Source organism: Citrus sinensis, chromosome 2 (assembly GCF_022201045.2).
Source record: "Citrus sinensis cultivar Valencia sweet orange chromosome 2, DVS_A1.0, whole genome shotgun sequence".
In the NCBI taxonomy this organism is placed as follows: domain Eukaryota; kingdom Viridiplantae; phylum Streptophyta; class Magnoliopsida; order Sapindales; family Rutaceae; genus Citrus; species Citrus sinensis.
In genome coordinates this window covers 19954616-19976970 of record NC_068557.1, presented here as the reverse complement: position 1 = coordinate 19976970, position 22355 = coordinate 19954616, and the positions used below count along the sequence as shown (strand labels likewise).

At 33.5% G+C, this 22355-nt stretch overlaps 3 protein-coding genes across 3 annotated transcripts; 1 reads left to right on the top strand and 2 right to left on the bottom strand.

Moving 5' to 3' along the window:
- Positions 1-7656: 7656 nt before the first annotated feature.
- On the top strand, positions 7657-8768 carry LOC107175740 (uncharacterized). The gene is made up of 2 exons (XM_052434948.1): positions 7657-8218; positions 8308-8768. The coding sequence occupies exons 1-2, from the start codon at positions 7657-7659 to the stop codon at positions 8766-8768; spliced, it is 1023 nt and encodes a 340-aa protein (XP_052290908.1).
- A 5723-nt stretch (positions 8769-14491) lies between these two features.
- On the bottom strand, positions 14492-16726 carry LOC107175719 (uncharacterized). Its single transcript, XM_052435561.1, has 5 exons — positions 16481-16726; positions 16232-16304; positions 15934-15998; positions 15482-15588; positions 14492-14942 (listed from the first exon to the last, which is right to left on the bottom strand). The coding sequence occupies exons 1-5, from the start codon at positions 16595-16597 to the stop codon at positions 14684-14686; spliced, it is 621 nt and encodes a 206-aa protein (XP_052291521.1). The 5' UTR covers positions 16598-16726; the 3' UTR covers positions 14492-14683.
- Positions 16727-19997: 3271 nt separating this feature from the next.
- On the bottom strand, positions 19998-21184 carry LOC102609712 (ethylene-responsive transcription factor 3-like). Its single transcript, XM_006469533.4, has one exon. The coding sequence runs from the start codon at positions 20934-20936 to the stop codon at positions 20289-20291; it is 648 nt and encodes a 215-aa protein (XP_006469596.1). The 5' UTR covers positions 20937-21184; the 3' UTR covers positions 19998-20288.
- Positions 21185-22355: the final 1171 nt, after the last annotated feature.

The window sequence follows — 22355 nt, the reverse complement described above, 5'->3', positions numbered from 1 at the left end:
ACTTATTAAACTCGCCATGAGTATGTGAGAGCTTATTAAAATTGTATTAAAGATGCGAGAACTTCTTAAACTCGTCTTATGTAGGCGAGAACTTATTGAACTCGCCATGAGTATGCGAGAACTTATTAAACTCAACATGAATATGTAAGAACTTATTAAACTCTTCCATGAATAGGAGAGAATTTAATAAGCTTTGTATAAGTATGCAAGAACTTATTAAATTCTATTATGGGTAAGAGAGAGCTTAATAAGCTTTACCATGAATAGGCACATAGAAAAATGAGAAACGCAAAGTGTCTTTAAGGCAAGTAAAGGTCTCAGATCTTAAAACCTGATCAAGATAAAATAAAGGGCCTAAACTTGCTAACTAAACTCGACCACAAATAGGTGAGCAGAAGAAGGGGTATCTTCAACCTGATCATTACCAGCAGCTGTTTTCTAAGATTAAAATTCAAGAGACTTCATCCTCTGTTCAAACAAAGACTTCTGGTTGCCAAGTTGAGTCCTCAGGTTTTTTAATTCCTCCTTAAACTTGATAGTTTTAACCTTAAGCTTAGATTCAGCAGTCCCAATCCTTTTCTTCCAACACTTGATTTTAGTCTTTGTATTGTTGTCATACCTCGCAATCCACTCCTTATAGTTGGTCGCCATGCAGCCCAGCTAATAGGAGCGAAACTTGAAGGCATTTATTAGTTCACCAAGGGTGTTGTTAGTCTAAAAGGGTACACATATTATAATTTTGATGATAACAAACATGTGTCTGAAGTAAATTGAAAAATATTTATTTCACAGTTCACTACTTCTTGAAGGATATTATTTACTAAGTAAATCACGTGAAATCAAGTTCAAGACACTCAACAGATAACGGCGCGATCAAGAATAAAGTTTAGAGCTCAACGGACTCATTATTGCGACAATTTATATAAAGCTGGTATGATTTAATATATGCATGATTTAGCATTTGAGAATTAAGATTATATTTAATAAATCATCATTTTTCATAAAACAAAGGTTTTACAAGTATAAGCTAAGTATTTTATGAAGTTAATTATTTTTCAAGATTTGGACTAAAATGAAAAATTTTTGTAATCTTTGATTTTAATAAGTATTATTTTGAATTATGAAGTTGGACCTATGTATAAATATTTAAAACTTTTTGGGCCATACTATAATTTATGAAAATTTAAGGACCCGAATGTAAACATCCGAAATTGGATAGAGGTGAGCGACTAACCGCCTAATGGCTAGCGACTAGCTGCCTGAGGAAAATCTCATATTTTCAAATTTTGGACTAAATTGAAAGGATTTGAGAACTTTGAAATTTAGGGGTATTATGTTTAATTTTGAAAAGGACTTCTTTGAAAAATATTATTATATTTTAGACCATGGCATAATTTCAAAAAGTTTTGGAAATAACAAACATTATTTAAAAATTCTGAGATTGGACCTTTTTACAAAGTTTTATGACATTTTGGGTCATAATATAATTATAAAAGGTATTTGCACAAATGTAATTCAAATTTAACGGTAACATCACTGTTTTAGAGCGGCAAACCGGATAAATCAAGCGGCTTGAGCGCTGGAATTTACCTATAACGGCTAGTTTTCGGGCTTTAACTATAAAACCTCAACTCCAACTTCAATTTAAGGACTTTTGCAAACATAAACAAGTGCATAAAACATATATTGAGCTTCCGTTTCGCAAATCATCTTATATTGAATCATCTTTGTGCTATTATTTGTAGATTCACTCTAAAAGAGAGTTGTTTGTCGTATTCTTCATTTTTCATATCAAATTTGAGAGTGCAAAAGTGTGAGAAACACTTGTATGAAGAGATTGAGAGATAATCTCTTGGTTGTAAAGGTTTATTGACACCTTAGAAGTCAATTGTAACGAATTTGAAGCCTTGGGTGGCTTGGATAGTGAAATCCTCGAGCTTGGTTGGCATTGAGGCGTGGACGTAGGTGGAGATTGCCGAACCACGTAAAAATTATTGTATTTGTTTTCTCTTCACTTGCTCTTTTATTATTGTATTATACTGAATTTATTGTTTTCAATTCCATTAAGGCATTAGATTGAATTGTTGTGCGAATTGTTTAGCACAAAATTTAAAATCCTAATTCACCCCCTTCTTGGGTTGCATAACTTGCATTTCAGGTGTGACCTTCCACGTCTTCAATATCCTTCTTCTTAACCATTCTAGTAGCAGAACTCGAACTTTGACAAGGAGGACATATGAAGATAACACACAAAGAGTTAGGGAATGGTAAGGAGGCTTGGTGAGTAATACTAGCGAAAAAGGGATTTTTTACACATGCATTATAGTTTCCAACTTGTTTTGTTATACTCTCAATACTAGAAATTGAGAGACTAGTGTTTAGGTGATAAAATAAGACGAATATAAAAAGGCTTTACTCAAAGCCTCATTATGCTCGCCTTGTTATTATATGGTAAAATAGGGCGACCACAATAAATCTTCACTCAAAGTCTTATTGTGCTCACCTCGCATAAAGCACGAGACAAAAGAAAACATGCGAGTAGAATTTAGGCTAGGAGACGGTTAAACTAAGGACAGACCTAGTCAGAACCACTTTCTCATCCTCTCCGAAAAGTTAGGAATTAAACCTTATCCTTAAAACTCATTATTCTATAATCCAAGGGGTAGAGGGAGATGGGACTTTATCATTAAAACCACAATGCCACAATCTATAGGGAGAGATTTTGATTCCTGTAAAATCCCAAGAGTGCCAACAACATGGGACTTTTGGAAAAAGCTCCATCCTAACTCTATTTCTCTACCTTATTTTTGGGGATTGAATTTTGAACTGACTTTCTTCCTTATCTTTATTTTTTTTTTATTTAAAGGGAGAGTTTCTTCTTACATTTTTCTTTTTGGTTCACTTTTTACACAAAAATCGGCTACCCTGTTTTTCCTACGAAACCCGTGATACTTACTTAAACATCTGAGGGTTAATGCTGGAAATTTGACAGCTTCTATGTTTGTAGGTGCTCACTAAGTTTGGATTCGTGGTTGCCATTTTCTGCTCAGGCTGCTAAGTTAGGGAAAAAACCATCTCTCCGCATAAATAAATTCAAATGCTGGCATTAGGATTTGATTGATAGCCCACATACCGACACAACCAAATTTTGGCATCAACAATGAGCATACTTATCGATGTACTTAACCTCAGGCTTATTTTGAATATGGCTTCTCAAGTTATCCAACGAGAGCTTCACATCCTTAACATCGGAAAGAACATCTTTCCCACCATGGTATATATGAAGAGAGGAAAGTATTTGGAACGCTTGCCATGTTGTACACCAGAGGAGCAGGCTGCCGGTAGTGTTTCTTGTTTTCATTTTCATCTTTGTAATCATACATTGCAACGGTTCCTTCTTCGATCACTGTTAAAAAAAAAAAGGAGAATTAAATTGACAAACAACTACCAAATGAGCAGTTATCACATTACTACGTTCGCTGCAGTCAGATATTCATCTAATTGTGGCCAAAACCTTTTTTCTTTTTTTCTTTTTTTTTTGTATTGGATGAATTTATTTACGAACACTTACTCTGAGCCAGATGGATCATGATCTTAGTGGATGAAAACTGAAGTCCATGGACTTCAAATCACCTAATGTGGCAAAGTCTAGGCAGCAGTTGGGGCCTGCAATTATGAAAATATTCTAAAGTCAAGCAACAGAAGATGAACATCTCCGAGTCGAGGTGTCAACTGGCAAAATCGGTAACATGTACACTTCCTCCAAAAGCAGACAGCAAGTCGATGCAATCCATTCCTACTTTTGGGCAAATGCCCATAACAAGCTCAACTGCACACTGCCTGATAGATTGAGGGAGCAGATTAAAGTGAAATTCTTAAGCCTAAGTCGTCAAAACTGAGTGCCAGTACTACAGATCTGCTGATAAGATATACGTGTCACCCTTCTTTTGGCTGAAATGAGGTGTGCAAGAAGCCCAGCTAGAACTGTGACACATAAGTGTGCGTATATTCAATTCATGCATGAAATATAATAGTTTTATTCATGCTTTGTACATCAGTCTTGGTGCAAAAAGGTTTAACAGTTGAATTTTTACCCCAGTGGATCAAATTCGCCAATACATAACCAGTAGCGAACCTGTCAAAAGATATATAACCTGTCTATATATATATAGTTATATACATATAAAACAGAATAAAATCACTGATGTAGAAGGCAGTCGTATTCACATCGGAAGTCAAGTTGGCAGCAGCAGCAAGTCTAGCAAGCTTGGAGGTTATATGACTCAAAAAAGGATACTGGGGAAAGTAAAGAAGCTGATTTCCACATATCTAACAGTTGGTGGCGCTCGGATAAAGCAGGAAGTTCAGAAGAAGCTAATTCATCCCTTGACCAATTCCAATACGCCTGAAAAACCGAAATAAAATCTTTAACATCGTACACAAAGCAAAAAGATAAGCCCAAAAGGAAAACAACATCAGAAAAAGGACGGAGAGATGAATGTCCAAGGCTGTATGTGGTTCAGCGTGTGTTGGCAATCCACACAAAAAGCCCATCATCTACCAATGCGACTGCCAAAGCTTGATCTGCAGGCAATAGAAGCCATGATGATCCATCCTACCCTCACACGGTAATACAACTTAATATCCACCTTTCTTACTCCTACACGGTAACAAAACCGGAGGCCTCTTTCCCGGCGCCCCAGCTGATCGTCCCACTGAAATTCTCTGTATGCTGAGAATGTAACCATCTTGTGTTGTTACCTAAAACAGATGAAAATTGCCTCACATTAAAGTTATCACTAATCATAAGCCTCTAAACTTCATTAACAGAAACACTGAGGGAAGTAGGCTTATAAATTTATCTTCTTCACGTGCATAGCCTTGTGGCTTCACCATTGTCTTGCACACACCATCAGCGGCCGCTGCTGCAAATGCAGCCATGCCATTCTGACCTTTGGCTTGAAACAACTCTTTTCTAGTTCCAGAAGTTGATCAACATAAAAGAATCACCAGACGTATCAAAGTTAAAACAACTTGATGTGCTCGTATTTATCTATTATTTTAATGCTTCCATAACTTAATTTTATGTTAAATTATATTTTATTATGATAATTTTATCTTAATTTTTATATTTTCTTATTTTAGGTACAATATGGGATTAAAGAAGAATAAAATCAGAATATTCAGGAGGAAATCCACTTAAAGGAATCAAAAAGGGAAAGAAATAAAGAGAATTAATTAGAACAAATCACAAAGGATTTAATTTAATTAATCATTAAGCATGCACGCACGTGAGGAAGCATTGAAGAATTCATTTACAAAGAGAATATGGCAAGTCACGTGGATGGGCTTTGGTTTCAATTCTGATTGGCTTAGGAATGAAACAGGCAGCTGTGCTTTTGCTTTTAATTCTTTTCATAAGAGGATTTTACAAGCCACAACATTAAAAAAGGGGAAAGCCAAGCAGAAGCAAAAGAAGACAAGAAGGCAGCCGCACAACAACTGAAAATTGGAGAGAAAACCGAGAGCAAGAAAAGAACAAGAGAAGCCGCTGTAAATCCGGGAGCAACAATTTGGAGAAGCCAATTGCAGAGATTGGAGAGAGATAGCTTCTTGAGCTTTTCTTTCTCTCTTCTCTATTATTTTACTTGAATGTTTCCCATTAAATTCATGGATTCTTTTTATATTCTCATGAACTAATTTATTTTACTAGGGCTACGATGTAGCCTAACTATGAAGATTTAATTTTATAAATTTATGTTATTTTTAATTTATTATTCCATGGTTGAGTGTTCATTATTGTGCTTAATGCTTTTAAATATCTTGCCAATATTTGAATTTTGAGGATATAATATATATAATGAGACCGAGAGGATATTTATGTATTTTTACTCTGTGTACTGGATGCCATAAATTGAACGAAAGACAGAGATGTGCCAACGTGATTCGTGCAGTTTTTCTAAGAATTTCCATGGAACTTAATGAATCTTTGCATATTTAAATTAGATTGGTTATGATGAAATCGGATTGGTTATGGTGAAATCGGATTGGTTATAGTGAAATCGGATGTCCTAGTGTTTTAATCTCTTGGTATTTTCTATTACTGTCTGCATCTTTATTTAATTTTTAATTATTTTATTTTATTTTATTTTAATCTAAATTCGCTTATTCGATTGTTCAAATAAATTAGAGTTAGAATAATTTCGGTAACTAATAGGATATACAATCTCTGTGGGACGATACTCTACTTTTCATTATATTACTTGTGCCGACTAGTACACTTGCTAATTTACGCAACAAGTTTTTGGCGCCGTTGTCGGGGATTGTTTGGATTAGTATCGATACCAACTAACCTTAGTTTAATTTGAATTTTATTGTTTTTATTTTATTTTATTTTTTTTGTTTAATTTTATGAGACGTTCAAGAAGTTTTGATTTATTGCCTTTTGATCCAGAGATTGAACGTACGTGTAGAAGGCTTAATAAAGAAAGAAGAGAAGTTTTACAGGAGCAACAATTAATCATGGCTGACGAAGCAATATATGGAAATGAGGATGCAAGACCTTTAAGAGATTATGTTGTGCCTACAGTTAATGGTGCTCGCTCAAGCATTGAACGCCCTACCGTTCAAGCCAATAATTTTGAAATTAAGTCAGCCATAATCCAGATGATTCAGACGTCAGTACAGTTTGCTGGGATGCCAAATGATGATCCAAATGCTTATATTGCAAATTTCTTGGAAATTTGTGACACATTTAAGCAAAATGGTGTTTCAGACAATGCTATCAGGCTAAGGCTTTTTCCATTTTCATTGAGGGATAAAGCAAAAGAGTGGTTGAACTCACTCCCTGCTGGAGCAATCACTACTTGTGATGGTTTAGCACAGAAGTTTTAGCAAAGTACTTTCCTCCATAAAAAACAGCCAAGTTGAGGAATGACATCACAACCTTTGCTCAGTTCGAGATGGAATCATTATATAAAGCGTGGGAAAGATACAAAGACCTACTAAGAACCACATCATGGTCTACCAGTTTGGCTTCAGGTGCAGACATTTTACAATGGTTTGGGATCCAATACCATAACAATGATTGATGCTGCAGCAGGAGGAACGTTAATGGGAAAAACATCAGAAGCAGCTTATGAATTATTGGAGGAGATGGCATCCAACAATTACCAGTGGACTTCAGAGCGATCAATGCCAAGGAAAATTGTAAGAGCTTATAATGTTGACGTTGTCACTGCTTTATCTGCACAGATGACTGCTTTATCTAATAAGCTGGAGCACCTAAATGTCAGTGCTATTCAAACTCAAGTTTGTGAATTATGCGGAGGGAACCATACCAATGTCAACTGCCAAGTTGGAAGTCTTTTTGCGTCGTCATCTGCTGAACAAGCTCATTATGTGGCAAACTTCCAGAGGCCACAAAATAACTCATATTCTAATACCTACAATCCTGGTTGGAGAAACCACCTGAATTTGTCATGGAACAACACTCAAAATACATTGAAGCCACCTCCAGGGTTCCAATCACAAGAGAAGAAGTCAAATTTGGAAGATGTTCTTACTCAGCTTACAACAAATATGTCTCAATTCATGACCAAAACATAGACAACATTTCATAATCAAGTTGCATCAATTCGGAACCTTGAGGTGCAAATGGGTCAGATTGCAAACTTGTTATCTAGCATACCACAAGGCTCTTTGCCGAGCAACACAGAGACAAATCCAAAGGAGCAAGTTAATGCAATTATACTTCAAAGTGGTAAACAACTTGAAGATCTGCCAAAAGAAGAAAAGAAAGTTGATGAAAAACAAGTTGAAGACACCACCAAAGTTTCTAAGGCAACAAGTTCAGAAATACCACAACCTAAACCAGCAGCACCAATCAAGGCATATGCTCCTCCAATCCCTTTTCCTCAGCGTCTCCGGAAAAATAACATAGATAAGCAATTTTTAAAATTTCTTGATGTGTTTAAGAAATTGCATATTAACATTCCTTTTGCAGATGCTTTGGAACAAATGCCGCTTTATGCCAAATTTATAAAAGAAATGTTGTCCAACAAGAGGAAACTTGAGGAGTATGAAATTGTAATGCTGACTGAGGACTGCACTGCCATCTTACAAAATAAATTGTCATCAAAGCTAAAAGATCCAGGGAGTTTTAATATTCCATGCACTATTGGAAATACTTATTTTGATAAAGCTTTGTGTGATTTAGGTGCGAGCATTAATTTGATGCCTTTTCTGTTTTTAAGAAATTAGGTTTAGGTGAACCTAAGGCAACAACTATTACCCTCTAATTGGCAGATAGATCTATAAAGTATCCTAGGGGCATAGTTGAGGACGTGCTTGTGAAGGTTGACAAGTTTATATTCTCTGTAGATTTTATTGTCTTGGATATGGCTGAAGATATAGAGTTACCTCTCATTCGAGGCCGACCATTCTTAGCTACAGGAAGAGCTTTGATTGATGTTCATGAAGGAAAATTAATTTTAAGAGTTCAAAATGAGCAAGCCATTTTCAATGTGTACACACCTATCAAGTATCCAACTGAACTCAAAGAATGTTTCCAAGAAGACACCATGGATATAAAAATGGCCAAACCATTTAAGGATGAGCATCTATCTGATCCTCCTGACATTTATATAATACATAAGCAGTCTATTAATGAAGATGCATCACCTCATTTTCGTGGGAAGAGACCTAATTGCAAGAAACTTGGGCAAGGTCCATCCAGATCATCTTTTTCGATCCACGAGCCTCCTTGAACCATCTCTTCAAAGACAGTCAAGCTAATGACTATAAATTAAGTGCTTCTTGGGAGGCAACCCAAGCTTTCTAAACTTTATTATTGTCATTTTTATCTTTCCTTATTTCTTTTTTTTTCTTGTCTTTTACTTATTTTGTTTTGTTTTAGGATTTTGCACAAGTTTGGGGTCGCTAAACATCAACTTTCCAGATGCCTTTCAACGACTCAGCTACAACTTTACACCTTCAAGTACAAAACCGAATAAGTTTCTCTTTTCCTTTTCTTTTTCTTTATATTGAGGACAATGTTTATTTTAAGTTTGGGGGTGGGAATATTTGCTTTCATTTAAAAAAAATAAAAAAAAAGAAGAAAAAATTCAAAAAAGAGATTTTAATGCTTATGATGAGTTTATGGTTGAAAATGAATATGGTTCTTAGAAAGGGATGAATATTGTCTTAGTTTATACTTGATTCTTGTGTTAGTTTCGTCTTGATTGTGATTCTTTAAATATTTTGTGCACTTATATTGATTTTTCAGAATTTTGACTTGAGATTTGAGATTGATATAGCCTGAGTTGAGAATTTTAGATTGAGTAAATGATTGTTTACCTTGATTCTACATTACTTAAGTTTACCCAGGCACCATAGTCAGAAATAACTACCTATAACCCTTAAGAGTGAAGTTATCCTTAAGTAATTTAGGCCTATGTACCACCAGTAAGTAGAGGATAATCTACCACGAGAAGAAGGCTATCTTAAGGGATAGAGTGAAAGCTCCTGACTATGATAAAAAAAAAAAAAATCGCATGTGCTTTAAGAAAAATCAAAAGAAAATGCAAAATTATGCTTGTGAAAAAAAAAAAAAAAAAGATCAAGATGATGAGGTTAGTTTGACCTACTCTGTTTATTATTCGAGACAAGGGATGTTGATATTGAAAATTTTGAAAATGAGTTTTGATTGAATTGATTCACACGCAACACCGGAATCCAATATGAGATGAGGCTGACTATTCAATTAAAGTTAGAATTTTGCCAATATTTTAAATTTTCTTTGAGCTATATACTTTATGCAATCTTTGAGGCATTTTTGATGATATTTGTGGGTATCATCGTTGGAAACCCTCACGAGACGATAACTCGTCCACTAGGGCAGCCTAGTGGCACTACAAGAATTATATTCTTTCGCGACCATATTTTCTATGACGATATAATTTTTGTCACAGAATGTCACTTTTTACGACCATAGGCAATCTCGTCGCTAAATGTCTTGTTTTTCTATAACCAAAATTAAGTTCATCACAAAAACTCACTTTTTGCGACCAAACACAATTTTCGTCGCAAAAGCATTTGCCAATTATATTTACTTTTAATTTATTTGCGACCAAAAACATTGTCGTCACAAATTCTATACTTTCAGCGACCACTTCAAGATTTCGTCGCAAAAAAGAAAGTGATAAAAATAATGTACGACTTCCTTTTTGTGACAAAACTAAATTTTCGTCTCAAAATATCTACTTTTTGCGACCCCTTTCAAGTTGTCGGAAAAAGTCGAAAGATTTTGGCGGGTAATCTACAGCCAACCAAATAATAAAAAGATATTTATAATACTTTTTGCGACAAATCATTATTTGGTCGCTAAAAATGAAATATTTTGGTGGAAATTGAACCGCCTTATACAATTAAACTCAATTTGAACAAGTTTTTGCGATCAAATTTAAACGTGGTCGCAAAAGACAAGCATGTTATATGTATTTGTATTATTCTTCTCCCTTTCATTTTTATCTCTAAGTTCTCTCACTCTTATAATTCTCATTCCCTTGTTCTCACTCTATCTTCCTAGCTTATTTTCCTTACAAACTTTTTTTTTGGTTACATAATTTAATTTAATTATCATGTGTAGAAGTTAACTAACCTTTGTGCTTTTTTTTGTAGAAATTAAATATTGAAGATCATATACAAAGAGGTGAAGAAAATCAAGATGCAAGGAGGTGAAGAAAATCAAGAAATTTATGAATAAATATAGTTGTTCCAAATATTACAATGTTATTTGAAGATCATTATGTAATTGTTCCAAGTGTTACAATTATGTAATTGTTCTAAATAATGTAATTTCATTTGCAAAAATTTTTGTGTATTTTTTTTATCAATAATAACTTTTAATTTAATTTTTCTACTTTCATGAAGTTGGTTATAATTGTCTTAATTATTAAAGAAAAATTAAATAAATTATAATTTTATAAAATTATAATTAAAACATAATATTATATTTAAATTTTTTGCAACCAATTTGAGTATGGTCGCAAAAAATTTTAAATCCGTGACGAAATAATTGGTTGCAAAAAAGTAACGGAGGCAAAGTGAAATTATATTTTGCGACCATTTTTTTCATCGCGAAAAGTTATTTTCTGTGACCAACTTATGAAGTGGTCGCGGATACTTTTCCTCGACAGACCTAATGTGACCAACTTGCGACCATAATTTTTTGGTTGCAAATTATTTTTTGTGACGAATTTGATATTTTCTGCGACGAATTTATTGGTCGCAGATGACCATAATTCTAGTAGTGTGGTTTAAATGTTTGTTGCATACGCTAAATGCAATCGCGATCACCTGCGAAAGTGGTTTCATTAGGATTTTCTTTTTGTAGTTTTTATTTTAATTTTTGCTCGAGGACTAGCAAAATGTTAAGTTTGGGGGTATTTGATGTGCTCATATTTATCTATTATTTTAATGCTTCCATAACTTAATTTTATGTTAAATTTTATTTTATTATGATAATTTTATTTTAATTTTTATATTTTCTTATTTTAGGTACAATATGGGATTAAAGAAGAATAAAATCGGAACATTCAGGAGGAAATCCACTTAAAGGAATAAAAAAGAAAAAGAAATAAAGAGAATTAATTGGAACAAATCACAAAGGATTTAATTTAATTAATCATTAATCATGCATGCACGTGAGGAAGCATTGAAGAATTCATTTACAAAGAGAATATGGCAAGTCACGTGGATGGGCTTTGGTTTCAATTCTGATTGGCTTAGGATTGAAACATGCGGCTGGGCTTTTGCTTTTAATTCTTTTCATAAGAGGATTTTACAAGCCACAACATTAAAAAAGGGGAAAGCCAAGCGGAAGCAAAAGGAGACAAGAAGGCTGCCGCACAACAACTGAAAATTGGAGAGAAAACCGAGAGCAAGAAAAGAATAAGAGAAGCCGCTGTAAATTCGGGAGCAACAATTTGGAGAAGTCAATTGCAGAGATTGGTGAGAGATAGCTTTTTGAGTTTTTCTTTCTCTCTTCTCTATTATCTTACTTGAATGTTTCCCATTAAATTCATGGATTCTTTTTATATTCCCATGAACTAATTTATTTTACTAGGGCTACGATGTAGCATAACTATGAAGATTTAATTTTTATAAATTTATGTTATTTTTAATTTATTATTCCATAGTTGAGTGTTCATTATTGTGTTAAATACTTTTAAATATCTGGGCAATATTTGAATGATTTGAGGATATATAATGAGATCGAGAGGAGATTTATGTATTTTTGCTCTGTGTAATGGATGCCATTAATTGAACGAAAGACAGAGATGTGCCAACGTGATTCGTGCAGTTTTTCTAAGAATTTCCATGGAGCTTAATGAATCTTTGCATATTTAAATTCACATAGAGATATAGTGGGTTAATGTGTGAATGTATTTTTAATATTACTCGAGAGAAGATATTGAATGGATTAAGGAAATTCATTGTCAATATGGGTAATAAACTTTAATAGCATAGATGGAGGATTAAATTAGATTGGTTATGGTGAAATCGGATGTCCTAGTGTTTTAATCTCTTGGTATTTTCTATTACTGTCTGCATCTTTATTTAATTTTTAATTATTTTATTTTAATCTAAATTCGTTTATTGAATGGATTAAGGAAATTCATTGTCAATATGGGTAATAAACTTTAATAGCATAGATGGAGGATTAAATTAGATTGGTTATGGTGAAATCGGATGTCCTAGTGTTTTAATCTCTTGGTATTTTCTATTACTGTCTGCATCTTTATTTAATTTTTAATTATTTTATTTTAATCTAAATTCGTTTATTTGATTGTTCAAATAAATTAGGGTTAGAATAATTTCGATAACTAATAGGATATACAATCTCTGTGGGACGATATTCTATTTTTCATTATATTACTTGTGTCGACTAATACTTTCACCTTCTAATATTTTTATGTCATAACAACTCAATCGCTGAGGGGAATTTATATTAGTTAAACCAAATAAATAAATAAGTGTAACTATTAATAGTCACTTTGAATCTTGAGCATCTTTGTCAGCAGATTGAATTGATGATGTAGACGAGGAGTCTGGGGATTCCATATTGAAACAAGAAATTCAAGCTATCTTTTCATAAGACGGCTAAGAAACCAATCAGGCAAATATGCAAAGCCAAAATACATGCATTAAGCAAAATCTAAAAGCTTCTTTAACTTTAGAAGATTTATATAATACGCTGACCTTGCTCATGCTGTTTCACTTGCCTTAAAGTTTGGCAGCTGGTTCAATTGTCAGCTTTATTCAAGAATTTAATGAACTACAATTAATTTCTAGATATCTACTAGAGGATAATTATTTAAAGGAAAATTATCATTGTACCACTTTTATTTTATCTTATGTTCATTCAATCACTATAAAATTTTAATATGTATTTTGCACCCCCTTTCTTTTTATATTTGTATCAACTAGCCACTTTTACATTAATACTATTAAATAATTTTAATAAAATAACAATTTTACCCCCAAATAAATTAAAAAACTATTTTATCTTATAAAAACTTTTAAAATTAAAAATATAATCATAAAAATATCCCTAAATTTAATAAAAATAAATCCCAAAATTAAAATTTTTATTTTTAATAAAAATTATTTTAATATAAAATTATAATTATAAAAATAATTGTAAAATTTTAGGATTTAATAAAAATTTCCTAAATTATTAAAATTTTAAGATTTATTCTTTTAAGAAATAAATTCAGTTATTTTAATAAAATTTTGCAAAATTATATTTTTTTAATAAATAAATTCATTTATTTTTATTAAAATTTTATAAAATTATAATTTTTAATAAAAATAATTATTAAAATTTTGTAAAATCTAAATTTAGTAAAAATCAGTTGAGCACCTCTATTTGGGATTTATTTTTTATTAAATTTAGGAATATTTTTATGATTATAATTTTTAATTTTAAAAATTTTTATAAGATACAATAGTCTTTTAATTTATTTGAGGGTAAAATTGTCATTTTATTAAAATTATTTAATAGTGTTAATGCAAAGTTGGCTAGTTGATACAAATGTGGAAAGAAATGTGATACAAAGTATATGTTAAATTTTTGTAGTGATTGGATGAAAATAAGACAAAATAAAAGTGATACAATGATAATTTCCCTTATTTAAACAGTACCTTCCTGCTGACCTTTGAACTATATCTGACGCTCATATTGATGATAAACTTTGACAAACAATACATGATACTTAATTTGCACCGAAAAGAGTAAAAAATTAGCACAAAATATTAAGAGAAAAAAAATTGCCCTGTGGTGAAATTTTTTCTTTTGTTAAGTAGACTTTTTTTTTTTCCCCAGAAGTGATGGCGTACAATTTTTTGTACTAACTTTTGTGGTGTCACTGCGATTTTCTCCTCTAAAATACAATGCGCACAGAGCACAGACAACCATCGGAAGATATTAAAACAGGAGAAATTATCGAATTACATCCATTCTCATGAAAACCAAATGAAAAACACAAACTAAAACAGATTAGGGAAAAAACTATGGTTTATCCAATTCACAGAGCCTTTTTTTTTTTTTGGGCTTATTTTGTTTTTCTTTCCTTAAAAGAGCATTATCTAATCACAATTGCTGTCACATTTATAAATGCTAACAAGACTGATGAATTTCTGCAGAATTATGTGTTGTGGGAGCATCCTTCAGAATCTTTTCAGATGTTCTGGCTGAAGTTTCTGACCCTCTGAATCTAGTTAGCGGTCTTTTAAGGAAGTGGAATTGGATCGCTCTAGGTTTTATTTGCCCTAGCAACTGCCACCTTCTAGGCTTTATCTGTCCTAACAACTTCATCTGCTCCCTTCTGAACTTCCTAGTTGCATACCATCTTCCACCTCTCCAGCCCAAGCCATACCTGCAATTCAGCAAGATATGTAAAGGAGCAATTCAAAGGGCAGAGTTTGAGATCTTTCTGCGGAAAAACCTCATTTTAGCTTCAATTCCAGATGAAATGTAACAGCTCATAACTCCCGGTACTAAGATTATCAAAGAAGAAATCAAGGGCATCTTGTCTAGAAACCCAAATAATGGCTCTAACATATATACTTATTCAGGACATCTTGCAATTTAAAAAACCACTAATGTAGCGCACTATTTACTAAGATCTGAATATGTTCTAATAATGTTAAAGATAGCTTAAAACCCCAAACTTGAAGCATAAATAATGCTATTTCCCAGATCTATAGTTGCAATTATCAACCCAAGAGCATAAGTACATAATCGTTATTGGTCCCCTGAACTTCTCCTACATTTTACATTGCTTTTAATTATCAATTAACCAAATGACTCCTTCATCAAGCAATGCTAATAAAAACCCATGAACTCAATTTTGAATGTTTGAGAAAACAGCAAATTATGTGCTGAATACAAGATATTTAACAGTTAGGAACTCACCCAATAATTAAAGTGGTTCCAGCAGTGGCCATTGTAGTGGCAGCACTTGATCCTGGATCAACAAGCTTTTTAAATTCTGCATGTCCAACCTGATAATTTTCTTTCAACTGCCACAAAAAAAAAAGAAAGAGCACATTTAACCATAATATCAGATGACAAAAGAGAGAAAGAGTTTGGTGGGAGGAGAGACAGAATTAACTATATCATTTATAAAACCATAAGCAAAGCAATTGCAGGTTCCAAGCAGTAAGAATAGATCAATATAATCCAACAAAACAGCACTAGGGAGTTTTGTTTGTAAGTCTGCTTATAAAGCATCAAGCAGCAGCAAATTTTAAGTGCAAAACACAGTTGAAGCATTTCAATCACCCAAGATAAACACACTTAAACAGAGTAGCTCAAACAAAAGTAAAGAGAAGGGAACCAAGTAATATTGAGCAGCCAAGACTCACAGTACTTTCAATTGATTCAAGCCTTTGATCAACCTTTGATTGATGGAGATGGCGTATAGAATATCCTGCACCGCCAAATCAATGAAGCAATTGTTATAAAGATGACCAAAAAGGGGCTCCAAAATTCCAGTCAAGATTGTTTAGAAACGATAACAATCACTAACATCAAAGGATTGTAGAGAGATAAAGATCCCATATTTATTTTGAATTAAGTATAAAGAAAAATTAACTCTCAAAGAGGGCAAAGAATATATATATATAAGAAGAGAATGTAAACATCAATTGGAAGGAAGCTCACCAATCCATGCAGTGGCAATTGATGCTAGTGAAGTTCCAATTGTAAATACCACTCTATGCCTCTCGAATGTATCCTAAAACATCAATCATCAATAAAGAAACAATCAGAAGTTTAAATAATAATACTGATTACAACAAAACAAAACCCTATACGCCCACCGACAATCATTGAAGCAAAACCAATTAAAATTGATTGATACCCATTACATTAAACTCCATATTAAACACAATTAAAGGAACAAAAGAGTACCTTAGTTGAAAAGTAGTTATCTTGAACAGCACTCCATGAATTGAGGGCTTTTTTCTTAATTTCTGGTGCAGCGAATGAACTCAGAAGCGAAGTCCCTCTGCTTCTCAGTCGCTGCATGAGGTATCTAACTCGATACTCAGTTTGAGTTAACTCAAACGAGTTGTCGAGTTCAGAACAAAAGTTGAGAACCGGGGAAGAAGTTTCTGGGAGGGAAACGGTTTCCAGACTCTTGAAGGACGGGGTTATAATAACATTTAGATCCCTAAGCTTGACCTTTTATCAAAAATAAAGATATTTGTTCTACTTCTGCAAAATGATGCCCTACAAACCTTAAAAAGTTAAAACGACCAAAGTACCCCATAAAAGATTATGATCTAGTAAGTGACACGGTGATCGCGTGAGCACTTTTTAATCTATAAATATTGAATTTTGATCATATGATAGGGTGGATAAAACTCTACTCAACACACACAATTTATGATGAGTTGGGTTGGATAATTAAATTAATTTTTCATAACTTATATTATTTTTAATATAATTTTGATTATCAGTGATTTATTTATATAATTTTGATTATCAATGATTTATTTATATACTAAGTGCTATATTTTAGATTTTAAATCATGAGGTTTGATGAATAAACATCCTTTTTATTTTTTTAATTGGTAGTAATATTAAAAAATACTAAAAATTAGAATTTTTTTTAGATAAATTCAATCCACACAATCCAACTCAACTGGTGCTTATTCAGACTTGTTTCAATTTTTTCAATATGCAATCCACATGGATTGGGATGGGTTAAGTGCCAATTCAACCCGTATAGATGGACATTGTATGTCCTTGCTTGAGAATTTTTAAAAAATTAGGGACTCGTCATTTTGTTATAGTTATAAGTGAGCTACTAGGTCGGTTCAGAACCAGAATCCAGATTATAATTTATCTGATTAACAAACATTATTAAGAGGTTAATAGCTTGGCCAATAAGCTAATCCTGTTCTTGATTTTGGACCGTCTATTTCTTTTTTGAAAAGAAAGAAATGATTTTGGCTCGTCAGATTTTGCTGTTAGTCTGATTTATAACCCCATTTTCCCTTCTTTTCTGTATTTTCAAAATACTTGAATTAGCCGGAGTTCTTTTGACTGTGGGCCTCCGGTTGGAACTTGGGCTGAAGCCTAATCTATGAAGAACTTGAACTTCTTAGGCCCTTATTTTTTTTGTTTTTAATTTTGCTTTTATTTAAAAAAAAAATTCTTTAGAATTTTATTTATTTAGTTGAAGCTTTGCTCATTGCTTGGTCACGGCTGGCACAAAATATTGATTTATAAATTTATTACACAATGTTGCATTAAAATTTCTTGTAATATAGGTTGGTACATATTATTGCACTTGTACGATATAGTTCAAAGAACTAAATATGCATTGAAATGTGTGAAGTGGATCTCCTTTTTTTTCCCCTTCATTTTGAGTATCAAAATAGAAAACATCTTTGAGTCCTTTCTTCCGTATTTTGCACTCACAAGAAAAGAAAAATGAGAGATGGAGAACAAAGGAAGGGCAAATCAATTGTAAGGTGGGAGACAATATGTTATTTTAAAGCCAAACATATTTCAAACTTTTTTGAAATGATAATTACCAAATCTTCACATCTCTTCATATATATTTATCTCTAAAAATAACCACAACATTAATAATATATGGGTGAAGTCATAAAGATGAGAGAAGAGAGGACACTTTTTGCTATAGCAAAAGCAAAACGAGGAAGGATAAAGAATGAAAGTGTGAAGTGAATATTACACTTGAGGACAAATTACCATCTAGCTTTTCTTCTTCTTTAAGAAAAAAGCATGGCATGTTGTAACACATTAACACAATGCTTTTACCCAAATCAATAAATAAATAAATAAATAGAAGTTGGTTGGTTCCCACTCAAAGCTTGATAATTTTGAATTTTAATCACTTGAATGTTATAATGGGGACAGTTTATTAATCAGATTAGAGTTATGTTTTTTTACAAATAGAAAAGTGGTAAAAGAACCCAGCAACTCGCAATTGATGAAAGAACAGCAACAACGGCAAAAGAGTTTGTGAGCCTAGCACTTGGTCTTTCAGGGTCAGCAGACTCGAGAGCCTACAAATTCAGAACTTACGCCTTGAGAGTTGGAACAGCCAGTGTCTAGTAGCTGAACAAAGTAGTCAAACCTCTTTTCAGAAGCAGCACTCCATTAAAGTGAGATAAAGATGAAGATAACATTGACATTCCGCTCTTTAGAAGTTAGAACACATCGCTAGAAAGCATCAGAATTTGGTGCATTTTCCTCTCTCTTTCCCTCTCTCTCTTTTTTTTTTTTTTGGCCCCCCACCTTTTCTTTATTTGTCTGAAAAAACAAACAGTCAGATATATTTGGGTTGCAATTACGGTTTTGGTAATAATCAGCGAAAGATCAAGCTGCTAGTATGCAACACATCATGTGCCAGGTTGAGTGAAGTGTTAATCTTGAATGATGGTGCAAGGGCGCTGCACTTAGCAAAGGAATCCAAGAAACATACAAAATCTTTGTATTAAAAGCTTCATTGTTTACAAGAGCAATCACCCATGACCCAACAATCAAACATACAAATTCTCACCAGAAAAGGAAATGAAATGTTAAATGCATGTACATGCAAATGCAATGCATGTGGAATATTAATCATACATGAATGAAGCATGTATGAAGTATGAACACACACACACACACACACAATGGAGAGATGGCTAAAGAGTGCAGGCCTTTGGTTTTGGCAGATTATGAATATGATACTCAAAAAATGAGTAAAATGGTCACCCCTACTGTGTACAAGAATCTACTTCACATGTGCAATAAATGGCCCTTATCAATAAACCCTTCAGCATATGCAAGCCATATAAACAAACAAATAACACCATCACCCCCTTCCCCACTCTCTTCTTCCTTCTTCCTCCATTAACATCCTCACATTTCCAATGGTCACAACATTTAATAACTCCACAACCTAAAGCTATTATGTTCTTATCCCAGAACATCCACACGGCACACTCACCGTCATTTTATATCTTAAATGCATACCAGTAGTCATCCAAAAAATAAACCCCCTTTTTAAATAAACCACCAACTCCCGATCACGAATTTGAAGCTCTTAACTTTTCCACAACTAGATATTCAATCTGAGCCTTCTTCTGCCAACTGACATTCTAACCCTAAACCTCCTTAGCACCTCCAAAGGCTGAATCGACCAACACCCACATATTATACCAGTAACCCTTTCATATCAAAACCTAAGCATAAACATAACGAATCAAAACAAGAAAAATCATATAATGGATCACTAACAACCATAAAAGACCCAATATCAAGAAATTAGCAAAGATATAAAATTGCAAGCAGAAAATTCGCGTAGAAACTGAAATTATTGTTTTGGTTTAAATAAGAAAATGTCTTTTGTACAAATTAAAAGAGAGAGAGAGAGAGAGAGAGAAGGATGAGATCAAGACAAGTATACTAAAAGATCAAATCCCACATCTTCTACAACGTGATCCAATAACTTGAGCGATTTAAAATACATAATGTTTCAACAGCTAATCATCAGTTGAAGCAACCAGATGGCATATTCAACACTAAAAATCTACAATATAATCTAACGAAGCAGATAACTTCATAATATTTTTTTTCGCTTTTTTTTTCTCGTCATCGTCGTGATTTTTCCCGATAAAAAGTAATCGACTTTAAAAGAAAGAAAAAGAAAAATAAACATTGAGAAACATACAATCAAACGATTCTAAGTCGTTTATATTCAGAGGCACAATCGAAGATCATCACCGCCGTCCATCAGCGTCATCATCGGCGGAGGGGGGGGTGGCGGTAGATTCAGATCAAATGGCAGGACTTTCCTGAACAACGACGAAGAGAAAACGCAATCGTCACCATCATCAATAACCGACGATGAAGAATCGCAATCGCTCCGACAGTCATCCCCTGCCGCCGGTTGCACGACGATCTTCTTCTGCTGCTGCTGCTGCAGACGTGGTGGCGCCAACTGATTGGCCGGCCGGGGCCCACTGAAGGACTCGACGGTGCTGCTCATGCTGCTCGTCGTGGGCCGGTTGACCTGAACAACCGAGTCAAACTTACAAAACCCTCCATTTTCCTCCCGTATCGGAGCGTTAAAAGAGTCCGAAATATTGAGGGGAAAATTGGTCTTGGCCTTGGGGCCACGGAGGGAACGCGCGGCGGCGTCGTACGCACGCGCGGCGTCTTCGGCTGAGTCGAAGGTGCCGAGCCAGACACGCGTCTTCTTCCAGGGATCTCGGATCTCGGCGGCGAATCTGCCCCATGGACGCTTCCTCACGCCTCTGTATCGGATGTCGGGCGATGCTTCGGGTCCGGTGCGTTTCTCTATCGGCTTACTGGGCGCTGCTGCCGTGCTCCTGCCTCGCCGCATGGGGAAATAATGGAAAAGGAAAATCGGAAAGGAAAGGGTGGGAAGCTGAGGGAAAGTATGGGAAAATTTTTGTTAATAACAGAGGCTACCACCGCGTTTCCATTTTTTTTTTTTTTTTTTTATGGTGGGGGGGTTTGTGAAAGATTTGTTGATTGACTGCTTTGATTTTTTCTTTTTTCTTTTTTCTTTTTTTTTTGGGGATTTTGATGAATGATGGGCTCCGGAAACGCACGATTCCGGGTTCATTGTTTGACATGGTGTTCGGGATTTTTATTTAGGCGGAGTGGAAGCGCTGTAAAATGACGAACTTGCCCATGTAATTTTTTTTTTCTTTATTTGGGTGCAATTTTTTAATTGGTGCGGCTTTTGGATTGCATTTCGGCGGCCAGTATTCAATTTTATTTGGGAAAATATCCACCGTCCACCTATTTTTTACACCTTTTTTTAAAAATACACAATTCTTTCATTTTTTGGCTGGAATCCACCCAAAGTTATATTTTTTTTCACTTTTCCACTTCCGTTTGGAATCCGTTAAGAAAACTAACGGAAACTTTAAAAAATGACCATTTTACCTCCAAAACGAAAATTACAATTTCACCTTAAAAATTACAAAAAATAATTAGATTAAATCTAATTATTTTCCCCATCGGTCAATAAATAAATTAATTCCATAACCATCAAATGCATGTTTTTTTTATAAATATATCTGTAATTAGAATGTTAAATTATAACAATAGTATTAAAAATAGCCCAATCTCACAAATCATCAATTGAATTTAAGATAAGTAGAGTTTTATTATTAATTGAGTTATAATCTCTAGTAGTTAAGATTTTTTTGTACTTCATTAAAGTACCAATAATGATATTCATCATTAAATCTTATTATTTTTGGTATTTTTTAAGGTGAAATTGTAATTTTCGTTTTGGGGGTAAAATGGTCATTTTATTAAGTTTCCGTTAGTTTTCTTAACGGATTCCAAACGGAAGTGGAAAAGTGAAAAAAAATGTAACTTTAGGTGGATTCTAGTTAAAAAATGAAGGAATTGTGTATTTTTGAAAAAGATGTAAAAAATAGGTGAACGGTGGATATTTTCCCATTTTATTTTTACGAGGTGTTTATTGCTTTTTCATGCAGAATAAGTATTGGGAAATTTTTTAATTATGAATAATAATGTGTTTGAAAATTCAGTGAATTTTTTGTATCATATTAAGCCACCGTGCAACCTAAATTAGTATTTTTTGCAATTATTTTATATTTGTATCCACTAACTTTTTTAGTGAATATTAGTCGGGAAGTACAAGTTTTATTAAGTGATTTCGGGCCATTTACTTCTCTAAATTTAACAACACAATGAATCCAGTGCATTTTCTTTTGGATCTGTATAATCAAGAGATGGCGGTATATTTAATTAAATTATT

Coding starts and splice junctions, on each gene's coding strand:
- LOC107175740 (XM_052434948.1), top strand. CDS start 7,657: ATGGGTCAGATTGCAAACTTGTTATCTAGCATACCACAAGGCTCTTTG. Junction 8,219..8,307: donor TAAAGCTTTGTGTGATTTAG/GTGCGAGCATTA, acceptor TCTAATTGGCAG/ATAGATCTATAAAGTATCCT.
- LOC102609712 (XM_006469533.4), bottom strand. CDS start 20,936: ATGCGGCGAGGCAGGAGCACGGCAGCAGCGCCCAGTAAGCCGATAGAG.
- LOC107175719 (XM_052435561.1), bottom strand. CDS start 16,597: ATGCAGCGACTGAGAAGCAGAGGGACTTCGCTTCTGAGTTCATTCGCT. Junction 15,999..16,231: donor AATTGCCACTGCATGGATTG/GTGAGCTTCCTT, acceptor TTGGCGGTGCAG/GATATTCTATACGCCATCTC. Junction 14,943..15,481: donor GGAACCACTTTAATTATTGG/GTGAGTTCCTAA, acceptor GCTGAATTGCAG/GTATGGCTTGGGCTGGAGAG.